This window comes from Rhinichthys klamathensis, unplaced genomic scaffold (genome assembly GCF_029890125.1).
Source record: "Rhinichthys klamathensis goyatoka isolate OS25496 unplaced genomic scaffold, OSU_Roscu_1.1 h1tg000109l_1, whole genome shotgun sequence".
NCBI classification, from domain to species: domain Eukaryota; kingdom Metazoa; phylum Chordata; class Actinopteri; order Cypriniformes; family Leuciscidae; genus Rhinichthys; species Rhinichthys klamathensis.
The window spans coordinates 4,987,629-4,999,859 of NW_026606647.1; the positions used below are offsets into that span (position 1 = coordinate 4,987,629).

At 35.8% G+C, this 12,231-nt stretch overlaps 1 protein-coding gene across 6 annotated transcripts in view; it reads left to right on the forward strand.

The window, feature by feature from the left end:
* Positions 1-7,630: 7,630 nt before the first annotated feature.
* Positions 7,631-12,231, forward strand: part of opa1 (OPA1 mitochondrial dynamin like GTPase) — a 42,994-nt gene continuing 38,393 nt past the window's right edge. For 2 of the 6 annotated variants that reach the window (XM_056253999.1, XM_056254000.1), the window contains exons 1-5: positions 7,631-7,846; positions 9,668-9,986; positions 10,297-10,393; positions 10,962-11,069; positions 11,773-11,820. In XM_056253999.1, coding sequence (XP_056109974.1) covers positions 7,818-7,846; positions 9,668-9,986; positions 10,297-10,393; positions 10,962-11,069; positions 11,773-11,820 — 601 coding nt within the window. In that variant the 5' untranslated portion in view covers positions 7,631-7,817. The remainder of the gene's footprint in view (positions 7,847-9,667; positions 9,987-10,296; positions 10,394-10,961; positions 11,070-11,772; positions 11,821-12,231) is intronic. The other 4 variants (XM_056254002.1, XM_056254003.1, XM_056254004.1 and 1 more) reach the window with 3 other exon arrangements.

The window sequence follows — 12,231 nt, forward strand, 5'->3', positions numbered from 1 at the left end:
TAGCATGTTATTTTGTGTGGTTAATTTTTAATTAGTCATATGTTAGATAATTATATACTTTTTAAATATTGTTATTTATGGGCCTAACAGTAGGCCTAAATTAATTATAATCAACACCTGCAAGTGTAGCCTACATTTTGAAGAGTAAAAACGACATAGAAGGTAAGCTAATTCAACTTTATTAAGCATATGGTAATCAAATTGCACTTCCAAAAGTCATACATTTGTGAGAAAAAAAAAAAAAAAACATTATATACAGGGAGTGACTAGCATGAGCAGACATGAGAAAATAGCAAAGAAACGAATGAGACGACAAATCAAAGGAAAAATAAACAGGTGTGGGAGCGATTACAAACATTTTTTTTCTCTGTGCGTTTCCAAAAAACATACACAAAAAAAAAAACATTAACGTGCTTATAGCAGTTGGTAAATCTGATAAATGACAGAGCAATTCATCACATCAAATATAGGCCTACTCTTTAATGTTATATTTCAAAATTACAAATAACAAATTGTTTCAAACAGTTTGGAAAAACAAATCTTTTTGCATTTTTCCCTGACATCTTTGAAAAATACAAATGCAATAGCTAGGCTATGATTAGTATGTTTTGACAGGATATAAAATATTACCCAGGGCACTCTGCTTTAATACACGTAGCCTTAATGTAACTAGAAAGACTATTAATACAGTATAATAATTTAAAATAAAATTAAGAAATACATCTTAATTCCTTCCCATAACATTTCCCTTAGTTTCAGATAACTAGCCAAACTGAGTCAAAGCTTCTGGCCTGGTTGCAAAGTAGTTGTAGAGTTTTTGACTGCATCAATAATGTATACGAGGGGCTATTAAATGTTCTACTTCTAGCCTAAAAATGTTAGGCGAGCTTTCTTCCAACTTACATTCTCCATGACGACGTGTGTTCGCGCGATGTCGCGGTGGCCGAGAATATGTCCGTCAACTTCCGTGTGTTCGCGGACTTCACGCATCTATGTTGCCATAGTAACGAACGCAATCTGGCCGAGATACAGACGCGCTGGCGGCAGGAAACTTCACTTTGTGTGCCCGCGCCTCGTATACAACATTATGTATAAAGCTTGCAGGACAACTTGGTTGGCATTGCCTTTTCAGCGTGAGAAATACACTGTGTGGCGTGTGAGCGTGTGAACTGGTTGAATTGCGTGTGTCTCACGGCCAATGCGTGAGACTTGAGAACCCTTAGACAAGGAAGTTGTAGGTTGTGTTTGTATAATTCCGTATCTTATTTAGCTGAGGTAAATTAAACGCAATTCTCACGTATCCTTGCTTGATGATGAATCAAGCCCAGCGGTTGGTTGAAATTTAAAAGGCTGATTTTCGCGCTTCCGGGCAGTGACGAGTAGGCCTACATGTTGTCCAGTGAACAATCTGATTGTTATTATAATACACTAAACACACTGTATTCTATCCCTCACAGCCTCGTTTTCAAGCAATGGCCCTGAACGGTGGTTCAATGTCAGCATTGTGACAACGCCGTAACAACCTTCACCACACAACGTAGTTATAGCAACTTTTTGGCCATGTTGTTGTTGTTAGAAGGTTGGGTAGCCTATGTTGTGCCAACGTTCTGTGTTTGCTGGGCGTTAGCGCGAGTCCGGATCGAGCGACCAGACAGCAGAGTATTCTGTTGGCAAATCAAACAATGATTTGTACCAAAAGAATAATTAATTCTCAATTAAGAGTTTGTTATTCGTATGGTCAGATGTGCGTGAGTGTGGGCTGTGATTGGATGAGCAGTGTAGTGATCATTCTCAAGTGTCGTGTTGCTGTTGTATCAGTCAGTGGTTAGATCAGCTGAGCGTAGCAGTCAATACGGGACAGGAGGTCCCATACGGGACAAATAAATTAGGCCCAATATGCGGGACGTCCCGGGCCGGCTAATACGGGACAGTTGGCAACCCTCCAAATGCAGTTTGGACAGGGTAATCCAAAGACATAATCCAAAGTACAGGCAAGGTCAAACACAGGCAGGCAGTCCATGCAAACGAACACAACAAGGCAGGGAACACGGGCAAAAGAGTAATCCACGGAACAGGCAATAAATCAAAAAACCAAGAGACATGAAACCAGGGAGAATGCTCAGAATTGCAGTGTAACACTAAACAAGACTTCGCAGATAATGAATGAGAAAACCAGGCTTATATGGGGTGAGCGAAACAAGATAATGAGACACAGGTGAATGTGATAATGGATGAAGAGTCCGGGCAGTGAGTTAAGGGAAGTTTGTGAGGGAATGACAATAGTCTGATGTGGAGTGCCCTCTGCTCTCAGCCTCTCAAGGGCACTCCAGCTGGTAACCGTTACACTTACATAAATATTAATTCTCTCTTCAGATTTTTTTTGAACAAAAGTAGGCTACTACACAAATTTGTGGAAAAAAATAGCTCTTTTCCAAGCAAAAGGTAATGCTCTAAAAAATGCAATATGTGATATTTCAGATACTACAATCAGATTGTGTCAAGCACTGACAGAAAGACCTGTCCTCAACTTAACCCTCAGACGGTCTTCGTTTCGGAGTCACATCCTGGGCCTTCCCGGTCAGAAGTGACCGGACACCTAAAAATGAAACTTCCTCCATCCCAGTAAAACCAATGCAATTTATTTTTGTTCTATTATAATTATTCTTTTTAATTTAGTATTTTGAGACAATTTGATTGAACTTATTAATATTTATGCAATATTTATGGTCAATTTTTTGCCATTGAAAATAATAATTTTTTTTATTTTATTTTTATTTATTATTTAATTTTCTTCTATGCAGTATTTTCGGTTAAAATAGAGACTAGGCTTTAAAAAAATAAATAATAAAAAAATTAAACATAAAATGAAATAAATCATGTTATTGCATGGGTTATACCACTAGATGCCTGTATAGCTCTAAATGGAGATGCTTGTGAATTCTAGTTGTTTTTGGAACAAATAACTTACTTTTAAGATGTGGATTGAATGCATTTTTTTTTTTTAGAAATTCTCAAATAATACTTTTTGCCAAGGTTTATAACATTTTATTAATTATTATAATAATTATTATATTAATATATATATATTAATTATAATTATTAATTATGTTATGTTTTTCACTCTTGATGTTTTAGAGTTTCACCCCTTCATTGCTGAGCACTTTTTTTCTTCATCATGGTCGATTTGTAGATAATTTTGGTGTTTTTGTCAATTTCCCATTCATTTCCTATGGGGGTCATTTTTGACCAAAGACCAAAATCGTGACTAATTGTTTTACGACCACTTAGCATGCTCGGATCATGAACTCAATTTTTTTGTGTGTTCACATACCTAATGCCAGAAAAGTCACCAAGTTTCGTAACATTCCGATGAAGCTGTGATTTTTTAAAATTCAAACAGATTTTTTGTAATCTGAATTTATTGGTGTGTATGTGTATAAAAGTGTTTGGATGTGTGTGTGTGGGTGGGTGTGAATTTTTTGCACTCTTGATGTTATAGAGTGTCACCCCTTTACTGCGGTGTACTTTTTTTTTTTGAATCGTGGCCGAATTGTAGATTGTACAGACAAAAATTCAGAGAATTTATCCTTATCCTGCTATTCAGAGAATTTTTGTGTTTTTGTAAATTTCCCATTCATTTCCTATGGGTCGGTCATTTTTGACCGAAGACCAAAATCGTTACTATTTTTTTACGACCACTTAGCATGCTCGGATAATGACCTCAATTTTTTTTTGTATTTACATACATAATGCCATAAAAGTCACCAAGTTTCATAACATTCCGATGAAGCTGTGATTTTTAGAAATTCAAAACTTTTCGGTCAGAGATGACCGAGGACCGTCTGAGGGTTAAATAGTTTTGGACTAAAACCCAAACCCGATGTATGTCCTTACACTAACACAAGTGCTTCTTATCACATAAATCTAAATGACCATCTCTTTTGCTATATTCAATGATCTTACTCTTATCCTGCTATCCCATCTAGGTTTTCACATAATTTAGAGATTATAACACTAAGGAGTTTAAAGTTGATGAATCATGTTGTTATGGAAAACAAGTAGAAGAGGTCATTCAGGGTTGGGTTGAGTGTGACCAAATACAACTATCCTGACAGAAGGAGCAGTTGAACGAGAATAAACACTGAGTATAAAAAATAAATCAGTTTCCCTCCCAGATTCAGTGCAAACTTCTGTGCAAGCGACAACTGATTTATTTGACCATAAAAATGGTTGCTCTGTTTGTGGTTCTATTTCATGTGTTTTCTTACATTAAAATAGACCTACTTCTATATTCTTAGAATATACCTGCTATATTTGTATATAATTATCTCAAGAGGAGGTCACATACACACACCAAGGTCTTGATGACGACAGCCTTTAAATGTGGCAGTTAGGCTAACTAAAAAACATTTTGAACACTGTTTGTACAGAATACAGGAGTCGGCCTGAAATTGCAATTTACAATATTAGTTCAAACTAGTAATTTAAACTCTGTCTGAACAGAACAGGATTAATCACATTTAGCTGCAGTGTGTACTTGACCAGAAAGTGTTTGTTAGGCCTCAGAAGATCTCATGACGCAGTTTACAACACATGAGGAGAAAGTGAGAGTATCTTTTGAGGATAACCACTGTCCTTAAGGCATCTATAGAATCAACATATATTTTCAGTGTGTTAATCATATTCTGAGTTTTGAATGGCCTTAACATAAATTCATTGACTGAATGATGAGTGAAAATACCCAGGCTTATAACTTATGGCAATACAGGGAGACAACAGCTTTGTTCCTGTCTCATAACTGCGTTACTAGCACAAATGCAAATTGATCATGTCTCGTGTTTTAGCTAAGAGCTATGATTGATCTAAACTTGCTATGGCAGTGTGCATTCAATTGACATTTTACATCATGTGTCAACCAAAAAGCCTAGATACAGTATAGCAGCCTTTTAAACTGCTGAAACCATCTTTAAATATTAAAGACAAGTAAACAGTCAGTAATAAAATAAGAACAAAAAATCTAATTACAAGCAGTAGCACAAACAAATGGAACAAATATACAAATGAAATAAACAGTGTTTTTCAGTCTAACAGTAGCCTAGTTTTCAGAGACAGAAATTCAATAAAGTAATCAAATGTAAAATAACACTGAATGGTCTTCACTGTATAAATTAAATATAGATTAATCCGCAAAGTTACAAATGTTATTCAGACAAGAGCAGGGAGTGATTATCTTTGTCTTTTGTTGTTGTATTAACATTAATGACACAGACAGCAGCAGGAATATTAGGCTGGTGTCACTTTAAGACCTGCACGGATCCAATATACTAATACAAATGCGTTTTCTTTGTCATCTGTTTATGTTCAGTTAAGACATAACCAACTATGTTTACAAGGATACTCGCCAAGACGGGCATTTTTTGTCATAACTTTGTGTGAATTTGTGTCCGTTCAAACGCAAGAAGACATGAAAGAGAGCTCAATTTAGCAGTTGTTGCGTACTGTATGAGTGCACACTTCGGATTTTTGCGCACAGAAATATCCAAGTAGGCTATCTATGGAAGCTTGTTTCCGTCGCAGAATAAAACAATTTGAAATATAATTGCAACTTTTTATCACAAAATTGTGTTTACAACTTTATAACTCACAATTGCAAGTTTGTATATATCGCAATTGAAATTTATAAAGTCAGAATTGCGATATATACAAACTTGCAATTGTGAGTTATAAAGTCCGAATTGCGCGATAAAGGCGGGATATAAATGGCGAGAAATAAAGTCATAATTGTGAGCTCTCTTCTCAGAAAATTTTCCATGACTAAAATGTTTTTTTTTTCTGTGTGTATTTATAACTTGCACATTTAATTGTTGACCACAAGACTAATAATGTGCACTAACAAAGTAAATAGGGTACATTTTGATTTCATGACGACTTTAAAAATAAAGGTTCCAATAGAGTTTTTTTTTGCAGTGATGCCATGGAAGAACCATTTTGTGGTTCCCCAAAGAAACTTTTAGTGAAACGCTCTCAAAAGAACCATGTTTTTCTTATTGTAAAGACATTTTTAATACCACTATAAAGAAGCTTTCGTGGAATGGAAAGGTTTCATGCATTACAGGTTCTTCATGAAACCATTAATGCCAATAAAGAAAAAAATATATTTTTAAGAATGTATATGTCTCAATTGTGAGTTATATCAAGCAATTTTGAGTGAAAAAAAAGCCCGAATTGCAAGATTTAAATCTGAAATTGCGAAAAAAAAGCCCGAATTGGGAGAAAAAAAAGTCGCAATTTCATTTTGTGTATTTTTTATTCAGTGATAGAACGTTCCCGTATCTGCAGTTTGGAGTAATGGGCGTGGTGAAAGATTGGGGCGTGGCGAAAGGTCTTTATTTGGTCACAAAATCTGTCTGTCAGGATGTGGCGTTTAGGGTTAGGGCCGGGGGCTAGTTTCTGTTGTAGCACCTTTCACACGCCCATTACTCCGACCTGTAGCTAGCGGGTAATTGAGTTCCCTTTTGCATCTTATTGCGCTTTAATATTTAGCGCCATGCACTTGCATTTGGCACTAAGGTGTTAATTTTATATAAAAGACACAAAACAAAACAAAAACGAAAGCACTTTCACTAGTTGTCTCATATTTTTTTACTCTATTGTAGCACAAAAGCAAGACACTTATCTGGAGAAGTTCTCTTTCAGACATTGTCTAAAGAGAAATAGCCTACTTAGTTAGCGGTCTATATCAATATCATGCCATCATCCCAGGAGGTCACACGTCATAAGCACATGGATTCAGCCCGAACAACTTGTCTATAGCCTACACTATTCACAGTCCAGAAGCCAGAACAAAGAGCACTGACAGTTTAATAAAATTTGACCGTGCCAAATGAAGACACTCAAAGAGGAAGATTACACATTCAGTACAAGACAGTCTTTGTTCAGGGGGACAGTCTAACAGGTGACATTCATAATAGAAAATATTTTTTTTTTTTCTTGAGCTTAACTTTATCTGTGAGGATGACAGTTATAGTTCTACAGTCATTTCGGTAAATGTAAAGTGAAAGATTTAAAGGTTAAAGCTAGTCGTTCAATATAGCATCTATGCACTGTGTCACTAGCCCTCTAGTGGAATTTATTTGCAATCCCAAGTAGCTAGAACCTAAAATTAATCTCAGAGGTATTGCCTACAAATTGGACTTGATTGAGTCTTACAATGTCCCACTTTATATGTTTCATTACCCTCTCATAATGAGCAAAGATTTTAATAAATAAAAAAAATGAAGGAACTCCATTGTACTGACTGCACACATTTAGGAAATGTCATGTTTATACACTGTGATGAAATCCTATTATAGTCAAAAATCTGACTGTTTTCTACTTACAGACACTTTATTTTCTGAGAATATGTACTTAAGAAATCTTTGATTTTTGGTGTTGTTTTACCATAGTGTTTTAAAAAAAAGGTCCTTAAGTATTTCTTCTCCAGTTATACTGCTCATAAAAAGTCACATCTTTACATCATGTCATTTCAGATTACAAATAAATAAGAACATTTTCCATTACATGTGACTCAAACCGTGAATTTTATTTTGCTGACTTTTGTTTTGAAAGCATTGGCGTCACGCTGTGGACCAGGAACTACTTTCCAGCAGCAGTTGACACCATAGACAGGTTGACACTGGCACTGGTGATCGCCTGCTTGCTATGCCCTTGTTAGCCACGCAGCTAACCTGAGTGCCACATTTGGAAAGATGAATTGAATTTTATATCGGAAAGAGATCTGATAGACCCCTATATATTCCGTAATTGCCAATAGCAGGATGTTACGAGCCGGAAGTGTAGTTACCTGGTAAGTAGAGTAACGTTAGCTCTTTTGCAGCTACAGAATTTAACGCAGATACAGACTGGAAACCAGGTGATTGGATATATAAATAAAAATGCCTAATCCCATATGTGATATAAATACACTAATTTATAATTTTAAAGGACGGTTGACTGTAAAGAATCGCCCTTAATGATTAATGTTACTTATCGTTTCCTAAATGACACTGACAGGCTATACTGCACTAAATAGACACCACCCGAGCACTGACTCACTTTTCACGTTTTTAGATAAATTACATCAATTATCGACAAAAATTCTACGTTGATATCATAATAATATACTTTAAATATAACAGTACTAGCTAATTGCTGTCTAATTTGACATATTTAGCTGCTACTCCCATTTTAAAGCTACACTAAGTTAGCCGTTGGCCAGCTGTAATAGGAACCACCAAGATCTTCTCTGAGTTTTTGTTTTGCGTTCTTGCTTGAAAATGTATTTTAGTCACTTAAAATGTATCATTGTCAGACATTTGTTGGTCTATTAACACAGCTGTTAAATTTGGGACTTTAGGCTAACTGTTATATCTTATACAATGCTGTGGTGTTGCATACTCCGTGTGTCTGACGGAGACCTGCCAAGTGCCAACATTTAGGTTAGGTTAGCTAGATTACAATAGATTGATATCTTTCATTAAATGTTTATTTCTTAGTTTTATTAACAAAAAACCCTAAAGTTAGTCAATTACAGCTATACATTGTCTCTTAATCGAAAACGATAGCACACGCGTGAACCATTAAGTTAGTGTTTTGTTTATAATTTTCAATCCATTGTAACTCTAGCTTCTATAGTATCAAAATATTGCCAGCTTTGCTAGACCTAAAATGGCTACAGCTGTCAAATTTGGCACTTTATATCATATACTACTATGCTGTGGTTTGTCTGACAGAAAGCAGAACACCTGGCAACATTTTCGCTATTTAAATAGCTTTTTAACAATTTGGTTTTATATGTAAGAAAATTTGTATTTTTCATTAAATGTTTATTGCTACGTTTTATATATACACACACACACACACACACACACACACACACACACACACACACACACACACACACAAAACCCTAATGTTACTCCATAACAACTATAAATTGACACACTTTTGATTGTAAACATTGGCATTGCGCCAGTTCTACCAGCTGGCCCATTTGATACTTGCTCCGGGCCATCGAGCCAACCTTACTCTTGAGCCCTGCATTTGAACAATATAATCTATATTCTTCAAATATTCTTACATATTTTGTTATTAGGGATGCACCGATATGAACATTTTGGCCGATACCATAAGGCTAATTCTTTATATTTGAAAGCCGATAACCGATATATTGGCCGATAAATATAAATCCAACTTTTTATATAATTTTTGAGAGCCTGATTACAAAATCAAAAGTCTCACCATTAAAAGCCATGTCCCAAGCACACAATTATAATGTTCTCATTATAATTTTATGTAGCCTATATGACAGACATGCGCTGCACATGTTGCACTTAACTGTGTGTGCACTTAACGTTTCAAAATGATTCCAATCATATTTCAAGCAATTTAAAACCATTATGGCGAACAAAAAAATTATATAAAAATAATGTGCGCATCTGAATGTCTCAGGTAAAGGAAATAGTCCATTATTTATCGGCTTTATATAACATTAAAAATGAACATATATCGGCCAATACTGATATGGTGGCCGATATATCGTACATCCCTAATTGTTATAATCTGGAAAATAAGAGACTCAGAAGAGTATACATGTGTCAGAATGATCACAGTGTCTCTCTCTCCACAGCATTGCCTGCAAGAATCTGCTTCCCTCCAGAATGGGGGTAAAGTTCAGAGTTCCGTTGCAGAAACTGCACCCGCTCTCTCGTGCCATCCATCACCGCTTCTCTGCTAACAACAATCCACAAAGACCACCTCACTGCTCAGCGGCCCGCCATTACACGTCTCTCTCCAGGCTCCCCATGCGTCCTCCCAAATCCCGGTCAGGAGGACACGGCTATCAACAGCACCGAACATTCTGGGTCGCCCGACTTGCTGCCAGACTGCTGAAACTGAGGTACATCTTGCTGGGCTCAGCAGTTGGAGGTGGATATACAGCGAAAAAGGTATGCTTAACTATTTGGTTGTGTTGAGCCAATTGTAATGACTGACATCAAAGTCATTTTACTTGCACATGCAAAGTCTGAATTTAAATCTGAATTGGAATGAACACTAGGTGTGCTGCTTGTCCTATTTTAAACAAGATGCAGATATTTGGTTTTCAATGTCATCATGTTGTTTTAACAGATTAAGCATGTGATTTATAGTATCAGCCATCATATCAGTTATCAACAAAAATACTAATTGGCTGTTGGAATCAGGCAAAATGTTTATTAGTCCACTACTAGTAAATACTGTCTGTTCTGTTTTTTACAGACTTACGATGAATGGAAGGATATGTTTCCTGATATGAGCCAATACACATGGATTGTGCCAGACTTCATTTGGGAGCTGAGTGAAAATATTGATTTAGGTAAGTAATTCAGAGAGCCATATTTTGATAAAAAAATATATGCTTATGCTTGGGATTCATCGATATGAAATTTTGTCTGATATGATAACCAATAATTCTTTTTATCTGAAAGCCAATAACCGATATATTGTCAGATGTGCCTAAGTATTTAATAAAAATATGCCTGAATAATGCAAACAAGTTATTAGACAACAAGTACAAAAAAATAAAAAGGCATGTGCCATGGATAAATAAAATGGAACAGCCTCCACATGGACAATAATGAAATGATTTTAATTAAACCATATTGTTGATGGAAAATAATATGAGAAAAATAAAAGTTCTATTTATTATTAATAATGCATCAATGTTCTTGCAAAAAACCCCATCTAAAATTATTATTACTTTTTAAAATAAAAGCATTGCTGTTTGAGCTGTGTGTGCTAAGGCTAGTCGGCCATATATCGGCCGATACCGATATATTATTTTATTCTGATATACATTTTATTATTTTGTATTTTTAGTGCAAGTGCACTGGATACATTTGGTTGGGTTGCTAATGATGTAATTTCTTTGCTCCCGAATAAAGACAAGCTCGCCAGAGCTTTGCCTGAACTAGAAGAGATAGCCAAACTACTACCTGATATGGAAAAGGTCGGAGAGAACTTCACTTTCCTGAAGAGCCTCCTCTCCAGCGGTAAGCAATGTCTTTCACACACACCTCATGATGGATACAAACTGAATAAGGAGAAATGAAACTGAAAAAAAAAAGAAATTAATACTTAAGCAAGGATGCAATAAATTGATCAAAAGTGACAGTGAAAGTGACAGCTGTGCTGTTTTCAACTGGTTTCAAGATTGATAATCTCAAGAAATCTTTCTTGAGCACCAAATCAGCATATTAGAATGATTTCTGAAGTATCATGTGACACATGAAAAATGGTCAGCTTTGCCGTCGTAGTTTACTGCATTTTTTTGTGAATGTCAGACCGTTTATGTGAATGTGTTTGAATGTTAAAATCTTTAAAGCTTCAAGGTGCTAAATCGAACCATGTGGTCCATGTGGTTTGTCTCTGTGATTTTTGCCAACTAAATGGATCAGTATATTCTTAGACACTGCATTGCTTATAATCATTTTCATATATGCATAATCAATTTCTTCCTAATGGTAATATGACATTGAGGAATTTTATGATTTTTCACGTAAGTCTGGGTTATTTATTTGCTTAACATGTTTCCCAGTGTACAGTGCTGCTGACACTGCTTGTCCGCTAGAATCCCAATCCAATGTGTAATGGAATGAGCGCTCCATGCTTTTTCTACAGCCTTTATTTTATTTTCATTTCATCTGTTCCTCTTGTTCCCCCCTTCTCCTCTCCCTCCCTCCACGTTCTTCACAGGTTTGGGTAGTGAAGTCAATGGAGCTTCTGGTCTGCGTCTGTTATTAGGTGTGTAAATGCCTCACTTAGCGTGCCTCGATTCCTCCTGTTCTGCTGCACTGATGTAAAATGGATTTAAGTTGATGGTTGGGTGTGCGCCTCTAAGGATGGACCAGCAAAACAGGGAATAATCTTTCAAATATTCTAAAAATGTTGTTAGTCAGAAATCGCTTTATTGTCTCTACAGAGCTACAGCTTCTTTATGTGACAGAAGCTTAATATTATTAAGCTTAAAAGATAAAGTCAAGCTTCCTGTTGCGTTACAGTGTTGCGTTGTCTTTCAAAAGTCTGGGGTTGGCTATATCTTTTCTAATGTTTTCAAAATATCTGATTTCTATTTTAATATATTTTAAAATGAAATTTATTCCTGTAATGCAAAGCTGAATTTTCTGCAGCGATTTCTCCAGTCTTCAGTGTCAC